The sequence below is a fragment of the Panicum hallii genome, chromosome 1 (assembly GCF_002211085.1).
Source record: "Panicum hallii strain FIL2 chromosome 1, PHallii_v3.1, whole genome shotgun sequence".
Classification (NCBI taxonomy): Eukaryota; Viridiplantae; Streptophyta; class Magnoliopsida; order Poales; family Poaceae; genus Panicum; species Panicum hallii.
In genome coordinates, this window is record NC_038042.1 from 48,075,592 (window position 1) to 48,089,117 (window position 13,526).

Here is a 13,526-nt window from a genome sequence, read left to right on the forward strand (position 1 = left end):
CTCCAACGGACGGGGTGAGGACGAGCGAGCGCAGGCGCCGCAGCGGCTGCCGCGCCGCGCCCACCCTCCTCCCCGACCTTTCCATTTCCCACTCCTCTATTCCAACCGCCAAAGCCCCCCAACGCCACCAGGAACAACCAGGCCCCCTTCTTCCCTCCTCCCCCGAAATTTCATCTCCGCTCCAAAATGGCGGACTCCCAGGTGAAATTCCGCTCCCAGAACCCGCCGCCGGCGCCGTCCACTGTTTGAGCTGATCGGGTCGGTTGGTTTTCGCGCAGGTGGAGGCGATGAGGAAGGAGTTCGCGAGGATCATGCTCAACATGGCGCAGGAGTCGGCGGCGCGGGTGCTGGCGGCGGAGCGGCGCGCGGCGGCGCTCGCCGCCGGGCTCGAGGCCGCAAAGGAGGACGGCGTCGCCGCGCTCCTGCGGCTCAAGGCCATCATGGAGGCCAGGGTACGGCAGTCTCCCTCCGTCCCCCGCTCGAACCTCTCCCTTTTGGTCCAGTTTGCTCGTTGGTTACGCGTGCTTCGTGAATCGTTTGCACTTGGATTGTATTTGGATTTTGCTCATGTGCGTACGAATAGTCTGGATTGGTGGGTGCGAGTATTTGCGTTTTAGGGGAGGTTTTTGGGGGTTATTGTTTCGGGTGGAGTTCGGAATTCCAGTTTCTTTTCGCGGGGTATTGTTGCTGAATGTCCGTTTCAAATTTCGCATTCAAATGGCAGGGATTTGGAGCTCGTTGGATAGGGATTTGGTGTTCTTGACTTTTGGTTTCTGTAATAGGGATTGTGGCGGTGAAGGTCCAGTTCAAATTTCGCATTAGCGTGCTGGTATTTGGAGCTCGTGGGATTGGGATTTCGTTCTCGATTTTGTGCTTCGGGTTCCTGCTACCGGGATGTTGGTGGTCTAGTTCAAATTTTGCATTCGGATGGCTCGGATTTTCAGCTCGTAGTATACTGATTTGGTCCTCCCCATTTTATTCCTCTACGTTGCGGTTTGTGCAGTGATGTTGTTGGAACTTAGATAACCTTGTATTGTTTGAAGAGGATCCATTCCCCTTAGTCGATTCTTTCAGAATCCAAAATAACTAGTACTTTCTTCTGTGCATGGGTGGTAGAAGGGTCACTAAGCAGCTAGGATACTTGCTACCACTGAATCTCTATGGAAAACAAAATTTTGTGCCTCCTGATTTTGTTCCTCCCTCTTAGCGGCTAGCATTACAGATTTGCCACAATCTTATTCTAGGTTCACAGGGTCATGATTCACATTCTGTTGATATTGTTGGAGGCCTCAAGTATTTGAATGGGTATTCAGATTATTATTCTTTTATTCTGATATAAGGCAGAGGAGGGTGCTCTTGTGGTTGCTGGAAGCCTGGAGCCATTGCAATGATTGGGAAGCACTGGTTTCAGTGATACTAGGACTCCGATGTGCCTTTGCCACTGCGTCTTCACTGATTTATTGCATTTCTCTTGACCATACACTTTTTTTTTCTATCTGGTTATTTTTTCCTCCATTACGAATTTGCTATGTCTGTCTGGTGTTGTGTGCCTCAAAAGTTCAGTGCTGGTGATTTTTGTATAAAAAATCAAGGTTTAGTTGCTTGAGGATATGAAAAATACCTGGTGCCTTTTAGTTTTTAGTTATATTTCTGTTGCTTGTGCCAAATATGTTACTCAGTCACTGCATAAGAGTATAAAATAGAAAATGCTTGTTTGAGGGGGGTAACAATTCAGAGAATCATATAATGATATGATTGCAGCTTTTGGTGTGCTGTCGATTGGAACCCAGAGTTGGGGGACAAGGGAATCGTCCCAGTGAAATTTGTTGCATGGGTATCTTCTTTTTTCTTGGGTTGATTTCCACATCACATACTTTCTTTGTTATGGAAAGATTGTGCGATGAAGTACACCCCCCCCCCTCCAAAGTCTTAAAGCTAATTCTACACCAATCATGTCCTATGATCATTTCATATTCCAGTTACCAGTTTTTAGTGATTCTTGATGTTTTAAGCAGACTATTTTCAGAACTTCTGTGTCGACTTTCTTTCCATGTAATGCATAAGATTGGAATGGTCACTGTTATGGGCCATGTCCGCTACAAAGAGCTGGGAAAGGTTCCACCACTGTTTCATGTTACCACAGAACATTGGTGGAGTTCTTATTGTGAAGGTTCACAATAACAATACAGTTACTTTCAAATTGTGTAGTGACCCAATTTGTTGTATGTATCATTAATTCATTATAATACAGATAGTGATGCCTCTCCACTATAAGTTAATATTCTGAGCTAGTTGTCTGATATGTATGGTCTTTGGCAATGTAAAATGATTATTCTCACATCCACCTGACCACCTACTATTATCTTAGGATGTTGTACAAATAATAAGATGTGTTGATTACATTTCTGCCATGTTTTGATTTAGCTGTCCTATGGTCCTAGTGCTTACTAATATTATTGATCTGGCCACCATTTCTTTTACATAAGATGGAAAATGAAGAGCAGCTGACTCTTGCTGAAAGCATGGATGAACACTTAAGAAGCATACTTCTTTCAAAAAAAATAATATGCTAATGCATATTTGATATTCAACAGGAAAACAGCTGTGCACCTGTAGCTTTCAACCAGCCTACTCTCTGGATCCATTCTCCATAGCTGGTTTAGTGCTATTGGCTTTAGTATGAGTCACCCATTCAATTTTTCATCCTAGAATGAAGTAGAAAAGGGCCATTTAGTACAATATTATTTTTCAAAATACAAATTGGAGAAGCAAGTGATACCTCAGTTGGTCGAGCCTGATGCTGAGGAGGCCACCAACCCAGGCTCAAACTTGGCGCTCGCAAATGTGGCTATTTCCATGAGATTTCTTACTACCGTGTACTAAACCAGCCAGGGTTCAATGTCCCCCTACCTTAGGAGCAACGCTAGCGGACGTCCCCGTGGTCTAGTTCTTCTTTCTATTTTTAGAACATGTATAGTACGATCCTCTATCTACAGACACAATTATTGCTCATCCTCACAACCTATCATGTCGCATGTTATTAAAAAACACTCGACCAATCTAGGAGGAACAAAGTGGCACTATAAATATGAATAAATATGTAGCCAAATTTTAGTCGAAGAGGACTCAAACGTGGGTGTTGAGGGTGTACGCCCACATCTCCCACTAACTGAGCTAGGGTCAGTTATTGTGTCGCATATTATATAATTTCCAAAAAAAAGATACTAGGTTAACTATATGCACTAACATTTTTTCAGGAAAGCAGTTCCCTATTGTTTCGCAGTTAACTATTTTCACTAACCAAATTTCAGGAAAGCGGTAACCTATTGTGTCGCAGTATCCATATTCACTAACATTTTTTTCCTACAAATGTTTGATAAATAAAGGATGACTGGCTGCTTTGATTTTTTTGTTTTCGACACCAATAGACCAATGGATTGTAAAGAATAAATTGGGCCAGTGGCCAAGTCATTGGAATTCGATTTTCATTTGACCTATTATTAAAATATTGTTCATATAGCAGCTGTCCTGTTATTTTATTTAGAGCTTCTTTGTAGTGCTGTACATTGTTCAATAATATTTTAATATGTTTACAGTCTTACCCCAACTTTATTTATATGTTGTCTTGTTTAATAATGAATGCATTCCTGAATTTTGTTTGCGAATGTGCAGGTTAAAGAGGTAGAACTGGAATCTTCGGTGCATGTTAAAAGGATCAAGGAACTAGTAGAGCAATTGCATGGTGCACAAAATACTATGGCCTCTCTTAAAGTTGAGTTGCATCAGGCGAATGATGAATTAGAGCAGACAAGGAGAACCTTAGCTGAGGCAAGAATAAATGGCCTTCCCACATACAAGGAAGCTGATTCTAATAAAGACACCAGCCCTCGTTCTAAGATACATCAACAAGGAGGAAGTATATTGTTGAAGAATAAAAAGAATGCAGAGGACTGTGATGACGCTTGCCTTGTTCCTATAGCCGCAAAGGAGAATGGAGCAGTGGAAAAATTGGACATAAATCGTTGTAGTCCTGATTTGCCATCATTTATGGAAAGAAATAAGAAACCTAAGTTCAATCATAATGGGTGTACACAGCGTATCCATGCACTTAAACAGCAGGCTCAAGGAACAGATGCATCCGTGAAACAAAATCAGAAGCAGGCTACAGTATTAAATAGTTGTTCAAAGACCAGACGCAATAATGATGCTAAAAACCCATGCCACACAAGGTCCATCATGGAAGAGATACTTCAAACGAAATTTCTAGGTAAGTACAAGCGCAAGAGAGACAGAAGAAGCAAGCCTAGTTGTAAGTTTGATAATTCTACTAGTGAGCATGGGGAAGCAGAAGACAAGTTATCTGATACATCTGAAGGAAATGGGTGTTTGCTGCTTCTTCAGGCTCTTGAACAGGAACTATCACCTCCTAAGATTTCTGCTGGACATGCTAAAGAGGCCTTAAGTGATATGAACAAAGACTTAAAAATAGGCAGGAGGGATGCTGGCTTAAATCAGGGTATTGCTTTCCCTGAACTTCTTGATGTCCTTGCAATGAACAACATGCAAGTGAAAAAGAGAAAAAGAACAAAGACCATCAGAGTTTTGGAAGATGAATTTTCTGATTCGAAAAGTGTTCCTAGATCTGCTAACACCCTGCTTAGGACAACCATTGATAAAAGCATGTCTGATAATGAATTGATATCTGAGATGACAGAGAATTGCTCAGATACACCTGCCAAAGACAATGGTCCTTCTCTAAAATATGCTAATGAAAACTTTATGCATCGGACTACTGCAGATAATGGTCAATTTTATCCTGAAAAGAGCTGTGCAGTGATCCTTGTATCGACCAAAAGTGAAGCTGTAGATTATGGTACCTTCAGAAACCTTTTTTTTACAATTTCAGTCCTTCTGTTGTTCATTTTAATATGGTTTGATCCTGAAAAATCTTGACATGATGCAGGCAACTTAGTGGTGGACCAGCTACAGCAGAGAACACCAAATACTAATACTACAAGCCGGAAAGAAGTTTCTGAGGAAGGAAGCTGCAGTTTGGCTTCACATAAGGCTGGCGCTTCTACTGTTATTTCCTTGGACAAAGAAGAAAAATTGAAGGCATCTTCTGGACTTCCCATGCAAGCTTTAGATAAAACTGATGCTTCGATTGGCATCTCCCTGAACAAAGAAGAGCATGCAAAGACAGCTTCTGGAGCCTCCATGCAAACTGAAGGAGCTAGACATATCAAATACACATTCAACCGCAGGAAGCGCAAGTGTGTGTCTATATATAGCACCCCTCAGTGTGCTGTCCCCGAGAAGAGTAGCGACCTGGGTAGTCCACCTAACAAGCAAAATCCTCATCTAGATCCTGTGATGCAAAATCATCCAATGGGTTCTCCTCAAGGCAACAACAATCTAGTCCATGTTGCCCAACAGGTATGCAATTTTCTTTACATTATTGCCACATGCGCACTTATGAGTTAACATCTACCCAGTAGTCACATGTCAGATTTGAACCACATCCATTGTTTTGCAGCTCATTTTGTTGTCAGAGCGTAAGTGATGTGAGTTTTGATACATAAAGCTAAAGAAAGGATTGGTTTGGTGCCTCGGTGGCATATTAAATGAGTTTTGTAATATTCTAATCCATTCCATTTCTTCCTTGGAGGAGTAGAATAGTTCTGGTGGTGACAACGGAGAGATCAAGAGAGCAGCTCATCCTGATAGTTGTTACTTCAAAAAATAGTTATTACTGTAGTAGAGTATAGATTAGACAGTAAGTTAAACTGTTACATAATTGTTGATGAATTTGAAATTATTGTTTTAAGTAGGTGATGAATTTTGATTTATAATAGTGTTATCGAGTTATTAGAATGCAAAATGAGAAGAATCGCTCCCTGGAGCAGAAAGGTATTTAAAGTTTAAACCAATCTCTCTAATCTCTATCACATAATCTTGTTTTTCCATGAAGTTCTGCTATTCCTTCGCAGCTCCATTCTCATTGCATATCCTTTTACAATATGTGTTTGTTGCCAACTTTATCTATTTATACCCCTTGTTTCATTCCTGTTAATGTATCACAGGATGCATACCTGATAGTATTCGTTTCCTGGCTAGTGGCTCTAACGTCCCTCCATACCTTATCCCTAGAGTTAGAGGCATTCTAAGCAGGAACAGCCTCTATTGCTTTCTAGAATGGGGATTTTTGCCACAGGACATTCTACAAAGTCGTTTTTTGCCACAGGACATCACTCAATTTTGCCTTTGCTGCTGGACACCTTTTAAGCGTGCAATTTTGCCACAGGACACTGCAGCGAGTATAATATTCATTTTAAGAAAAATGGAGGGAGAAAAGTTTGTAAATACCTAAACTACCCCTTACTCATACCCTAACGAAACCCGTGTGCCACCCCCATCCTGCCGCGCAGCCGCCCTCCCCCCGCCCGCGCAGCCAGTAGCAGGCCCCTCCCCACCCCCCGGCGCCGCCCACCCCCCCCCCCCCACCCCCCCGGCGCCGCGCGGCCAGCAGAGCCCCCGCGCAGCCCCTCCCCAGACCCCGGCCCCCAGCAGCAGCCGCCCCACCCGCGCGGCGGCAAACCCCCCGCCCAGCCCCCCGCGGCGGCCAGCGCCCCCGCCCTCGCGGCCCCCCCCCAACCCCCACGCGGCGGCGGCCCAGCAGCCGCCCCACCCGACCCCGCGCGCCACCGACAGCCCAGGCGCGCGCCCCCAAAGCAGAGCCGCCCCCCCCCCCCCCCCCCCCCCCCGCGGACACAGGTGCGGCGCCGCAGGCAGCCACCCCGCACAGCTCCTGCAGCTATTCCGTTGTTTCAGTATAAACAGGACAAGCCCTTTTTTGTTTTTTTTCCTTTTAATTAGAAGAACAAGCCTTATTCAAGCTGAACAGCTATGGAGCACCAAAAGCTTGACAGGGCTGCATGTATTGACATTTACAACCAGGAATATTTCATTGGACTCGACAGTAGTGAACTGGAGGCTACAGGCTACATGCTTCCTATTGCTCGTTTGTTTCCAGTTACAACAGTGGTTGTCCATTTGAACAATGCATGTGCGGAGTGCACTGCAATGCTCCGGAGGAAGCTCCAGACGGACAGACAAAACCACTATATCATCTTCATTTCTGCAATAGTTTCATATAGATTGATGAGTTCTAGAACTTTTTATTCGCTAGGAAAAAAAACTAGACAAACTTTATTATGTCTTGTATGAAAGAGTGACCTGTGCAAAAAAAATTAACATTGTAGAGTGTCTAGGAGCAAAATTACCTTTACTTGTGAGCAGCCTACCATTGCAAGGGTATTTTGGTCAGCTCACTCCTTTTCACTATCCTCCCAACCAGGAAATGCATATTATACTCGCTGCAGTGTCTATTGGCAAAATTGCACGCTTAAAAGGTGTCCAGCAGCAAAGGCAAGATTGAGTGATGTCCTATGGCAAAAAACAACGTTGTAAAGTGTCCTGTGGCAAAAATCCCCGGATACAGCCTACAGCTAGATTCTTGGATGGAGTTCCAACTCTTCACAGTTCTGCGGCTTCTTCGGCTTTTTTCCAGCAAGAGCAACTTGAGCTAACTGGGGTCAGTTCTAGATGCAAAATCGCAACAATGCAATCGTCTTTAGGAGAGTCGAGGGGATTTCTAGCAAAATGCAGCGGTACTTGGTACTTTAGATTCTGAAACATTTTCTAAAAAATGATTTCGAAGGACATTGATAAAGATCGCCTAAGCACTTTTGGGCTACCCACATTGTTGCTCCGGAGAATGAGGTGCCACTGTAGCGTGAGCATGTGGGTCCCTCTAGGTGCTCCAATCGGGCTGGCACTAATGGCATCTCTAGTGAGTTGAAGACATATAGGGATGGACCAACAGGGCAGAAGGAGCTGCCATCAACTCCCAAACAAATGAACAACAGAGCAAATGCTGAAAATGGTGGTAAAACCTTGGCCCTTGGGATCATTTCCCAATACGGATACAGAAGACAAACGAGGAAAACTTCGATAGATTCACCTGTCATGTCATCATTGCCTTTGCAGTTGCGCTTGTAGTTGCCTGACGATTCCCAGTTTGGGATAATCTTCATCATCGTCGACCATCACCAATTATGGATCTATCTTCCTGGATTGAGACTTGAGAGAGACCAAAAATTTGGATAGGTTCCCACGTCAAGTCAAGGTTGCTCTTGTTGTTGCCTGTGGATGCTCCTGGTGTCCACCAATTCCATTTCCATTGTCCTGGTATCGAGGGAAACCACTCCCTAATTAAATTGTCCTTAACTAGAATGAAACTTGGTTGCCCTCATCATTGTTACCTTTGTTGACAAGCCACATTTTCGACCATAGGAACGGGGGAAGGCTGGCCTGGCTAGCTGCCCCATCCGTGGAGTCAGCGACTACGGTTCGATCCCCGGCGGGTGCATTTTCATTAGAGTGGAAAGCGGTCTGGCCAAAAGTACTGCTGGTGCCTAGCGTTCAGGTGACGCAAGGGCTACTCTAGCCTTTGGCCCCTATTACATTTTCAACCATAGGGCCCAAATATTTGGAGTGATGCTATCCAAGTTACGCAACAATAAATAAATTAGAATAAAAATGGAATAAAATAGGCAATAATGTTTTTCCCCTTGCCTATGTGGTGGAGAGGGGTAGGGCGGGGAGGGGAGAGAGGAAGGAGTAAGACAACATTTTAAGGGAGTTACTTCTAGAAAAGTATCTTTTATGAGAATCAGCCAAATAGTTTTATCATGACTTTTAGCTTCCAGTTATTTAGTGGCTTTTGCTTCACTTGAAGCAAAACCCCTTATCTATGGTACCAACCATTCCAAACAAATAAGAGAAATGATGCATCTTCCATAAAAGGATTAAACTCACTGAATCCGAAATGTTTTTTTCCCTTTGAAAGAAACTACATCCTTAAACTAAATGGATAGAAATACGCTAAGCTTTCTTTTGGATTCACTAATGGAAATTTTACGGATCCTGCTAACTGAGTGCCTGTGACAAAAGTACCCTGATCGCCTCTACTAATAAATCTTCTTTGAAAAGATGTTCCAAACTCCTTTTTCTCTTTTCAAAACTTCTTTCCTTTTACCATCTCACTTTCAAATGTAATTTTATCTCCCCACGCACATTGCCGTAAGGCCCTAACTACTTTCATCAAAAATTGCCAATTTGTTTCACATAAGATTCTTTTTTAAAACTTCTACTAATTTCTTTGGAAATCTTTTTAGAAGTATTTTCCAACACGATCTTCTCGATGCAATTTTTGGTGGAAGTATGGAAAAAATCATAAAAACATGGTAGTAAAAGGGAAACAATCAAAATCGTGCAAGGAAAAGGGACAAGGGAGCACAAGAAAGAAAGGAGGAGGTGATGTCCTCACCGGCTGCTGGTGTTGCTTTCCCTAGCATGCTCCTTCACCTTTCCCCTTGAGTCGGTGTCACTTCTTAGGCGTGTGCCTTTCCTCTAGAGTTTGCAACTTATCCCCTCACTCCTCCCTTGCAACCCTTGAATAAAGGGTTCTCATGCCCCGTATCTGCCAAAAAATCTCCCGCCTACGCCCGCATCATATCCAACACTCGCCATGAGCAAGAATAGTGCTTGCACCCATGATCTGTGGGCATGTATTGCTTGTAGGCACTATGGGAGGATTTGGGTGTTGGGGAAGGTGGACGATGGCAAGGCGGCTCAGATGAGCTATTCACTGGTTAAGCAATGGTGTAGGCGCCTAGGCGCCAGAACTCATGGCTCGCTCACGTGACTATGAGCAAAGGGGAATAAAGGGGCCATGAGGGGCGGCAGAGGGAGAAGGAAGGGGGAGGACCGGGAGAGGAGGAGGAAGAAGATGGGGTGCCATCACACTGGGCTTGCGGCATGCCTCGCAAGGTCACACCCTCGCATGTGTGCCCGAGGTTGAGGAGGAGATGGGGACTGGGGAGATCGGGAGAGAGGGGCGGCGGCGGTGGATCTGGGAGAGGGGATGCTGGGTGGGCTATGGATGTGGGATGGTGGAAACCCTAAGATTGGTGCATATATACATATTAACTCAAGGGTCCCATATGTCAGGTATGTGGGGCGGGTCTAATGGATTTACGGGTGCAGATATCAATTTTTCTTGCTCTTTAAGAAATATCTGTTAGGCATACTGTATTATCCGAATTCTTGCCTATGGACATAGTTGTATCCGGATCTGTGCCCATCGGGTTTCTTACCCATGGGCGCGCGGGCATTATATGGCAGTTGCCATCTTTAGAGAGAAAGTGACTTTATCAACCATAACATTCAATCATCATGTGTCGGCTATCACTGATTGGCCGGTAGATTTGTAGGGGTGAAAAGGGGGATTCAAGAGAGATCTAACTATTGCAAAAGGGTAGGTGGTGAAAGGGGGTGGTGTGTAGGAAAGGGTGTTTCTCATGTGAGCATATAAGGTAAGGAGAGGATGTAAATTTGTGAACTGCTCATAGATTAGCAGGCGGTGATGGAAAGGGGGGACAGGTAGATGATGTTAGATGATGTCTGGGAGAGGGTGTTTCTCATACGACCATATAAGGTCAGGAGAGGATGGAAAGTTGCGAGTTGCTAGCAGATTAGCGTTCAATGATAGAAGGGGAGAAGGATTGGGTGTGTTAGAGAGGTTGTTTCTTTGTAAGCATATATAATATAAGGAGAGTGGAAAGTTGTGAGTGCTTATGGAGTAGCGGTCGGCGACACAAGCGCGGGTGGGGGAGAGGGGTATTTTTTGAGAGAATTCCCTGTATGCCATTAAAACTTATCACTGTCCCTTATATGCTATCAAAAATTTAGTCATCATTTCAATGCCACTAAATTTTGATTTTCTATTCCCTATTTGCCATTTCGTTAAATTCCACCGTTACACCTCTATAACTGCGGAGCTAAAACCGCTGTGGACCCTGCATATCAGTGGGAGGAAGAAATAAAAACTTTGTTTTACTCTTTTCCTTCCCTTCTGACAGCTGATGTCGATTTCACATCCTTTGTCGCACAATAAGTACGACAGACGACCCTTCATATCATTGGGATGTAAGCACGCCCGTGACACGACGAGGTTGATTCACGGCCACATCGCACGATTGCTTCCATCGCTTTGTTGCTGCAGGCATCCCATGCCACAGTCCCTCCGCGCCACTGGATGGTGCTTGCGGCAGCGCACTGGGGAGGCCACCACATGGAAGCCACTACCATCCGCTTGGAGGAATATGAATCATTTTACATCACAAATAAATGCTAAACAAGACATTGTCACTTTGTCAAACAAATCTGGATACATCTGGTGATCCAAGAAGAGGAGGAAGTAATTAATTAAACCCGCCGGAGAACAAATTACCAATCTAGTAAATAGTTAAAATTGTACATTCATTCTTCAGTTCTACAGAAATAATCAGCGGGTCGACCCTACCAACAATCAACAGATTCCTTGAACAGGCGACCAAGCAAGTAAGGATGAAAATTCTAAAAATAGCAAAGATGAGCAGTGCACTGGGTTTCGGGCAGAGCCGGCGTGGCTGCAGGGCGGTGTGCACCGGGAATCACAGATGGCAAAAAGAAAGGCAGAGGTGCGGGGTTCCTGCTGGAATGCAACGGCAACAACGGATAGGTAGGGCAGTCAGTGGCTCGGCTTGGCCGGCGTGGCAGCAGTCGAGTGAGAAGCTCAAAGCGAACGGTGAGAATGAAGAAGAGCGATGGCCCCGTTCTCCTTAACCACTCAAAGTCCACCTTCGAATGACGGAACATGGACAGCGAGGACCGAGGACGCTAGCGCGTTCTCATCGCTGACGAGGAGCACGAGCAACGCTAGGACGCTCTAGACTGGTATCTTCCGAGCTGAATGTTGCAGTAGCATGGCGACATGGATGGGTGGACGCCTATGCCGGCGCTGGCTGGGGGTGGCTCCACTGGCATTCTGAACACAAAGTTGCTGACTAGCACCCACACGAACAGGCAAGCATCCATGGTTCGGCTGCTCCAATCCTAGAATAGTGGACGTCGAGCCCGCTGCGACTGCAGGATCGCGGGGACCTCTAGGGTGGCGACTCGCACAACATTGCGGACTCGAGCATGACGACACCCGCAAGAGGAGAGATCGGCGGCATGGCTGTGGCTTGTGGATGGCAAGCTATTGCTTTGGCAGCCTTTTAGTACGGAAACAGACATCCATCTTCCAAATTTGTCTCAGGAGTTTAGATCCGGAACTAATAATGCTCTCATTATTCCTGGGTCTAAAGTTTATGGACGTCAAAGGACTTTTAGTCCCGGTTATTAACACCAACCAGGATTAAAAGTCACTCTTTAATCTCAATTAGTGTTAATAATTGGGATTAAAAGTCCTCTGTCTTTAGTCCTGGTTGGTAACACCAATCCGGACTAGAGGATCCTTTAGTCTCGGTTGGGGTTATCGATCGGGACTGAAGGGTATTTTACGGGTTAGTTTAAAGAGGAAGCATCACATCTAAAGTAATATGTACTGTGTAACAATATAGTAAAGAAGTTATGTGTGAGGCAAGAGGTATTGAGTTAAAGTCCCGTAGACCATGGAATTTTTTTAGTTTTACAGATCCGCACCTATTGCTACAACCGAAACTAAATTTTGTTGCCAAACGGGATTAAAGCCATTTTCTTTCTGTAGTAGTACTAGGTGCAGCCGGCTTGGTAGGACAGTAACAACGGAATTTATGGAATGGCATTCAGGGGATAGAAATTAAAATTTGATAGCACTTAATGGATGGCTAAGTTTTCAATGGCACGTAAGGATGACTATAAGTTTCAGTGGTATATACGAATTTTCTCGTATTTTTCAGGTGAGATAAGAAGAGAGCTAAAGTTGCGAGCTACTCGTAGATTAGGTCACCCAGAAAAATTATTTCTCTCTTATATCTAAGACATTTGCTTTTCTCTCCGTTAACTAAAATAGTTTTAACAGTAAGTTTAGTTTTAACTTCTTCACAATAAATGTACCAATCATAATCCTAATCCTAATAAACAAAGTAAGATACAGATATTATTAGAATAAAAGGTAGAAATTAAATGAAAAGGAAAAAAGTAGTAATAATTAAACCAATAAGGCATGGGTCGTGTGATATGTAAGCAAATCATACCATCTTCCACCAGCTACATTGAAAGCCTATTACTTTGGCATGTTTTATTTAAGTTCTTTTCTTTCTCTCTCTTTTTTTTCCTTTTTGAACGGTGCTTTAATATGGCTATTATTTTGGCTTGGCTAGACATGAGTACGCACTAATACTATGTTACACTATATATGGCTATGTACAATGGTGGAACCAGGAATTTTGACTAATACTCCCTGCTGCAGCATGTAGGAAGCCGAGGCAGAAGCTGTCATGCAATGGTTGTATCCGTAGTCTCAAAATAGTAAATAGTAGAGCTGATTCTTATATAATCATAATAAGGAGATCAGACAAGGCCTGTGCATGGACAGAGAGTTTCATGTTTAGACAGTAATCTCGGAAAAGCTCATTTGAACATTTCTTGATGCAAAC

The 13,526-nt window shown here is 44.1% G+C and overlaps 1 protein-coding gene across 1 annotated transcript; it reads left to right on the plus strand.

Annotated features, from left to right (window-relative positions):
• On the plus strand, positions 1–5,930 carry LOC112899280. The gene is made up of 5 exons (XM_025967727.1): positions 1–201; positions 279–452; positions 3,673–4,873; positions 4,964–5,436; positions 5,537–5,930. Exons 1-5 carry the CDS (start codon positions 187–189, stop codon positions 5,561–5,563), a joined length of 1,890 nt encoding a protein of 629 aa, XP_025823512.1. The 5' UTR covers positions 1–186; the 3' UTR covers positions 5,564–5,930.
• Positions 5,931–13,526: the final 7,596 nt, after the last annotated feature.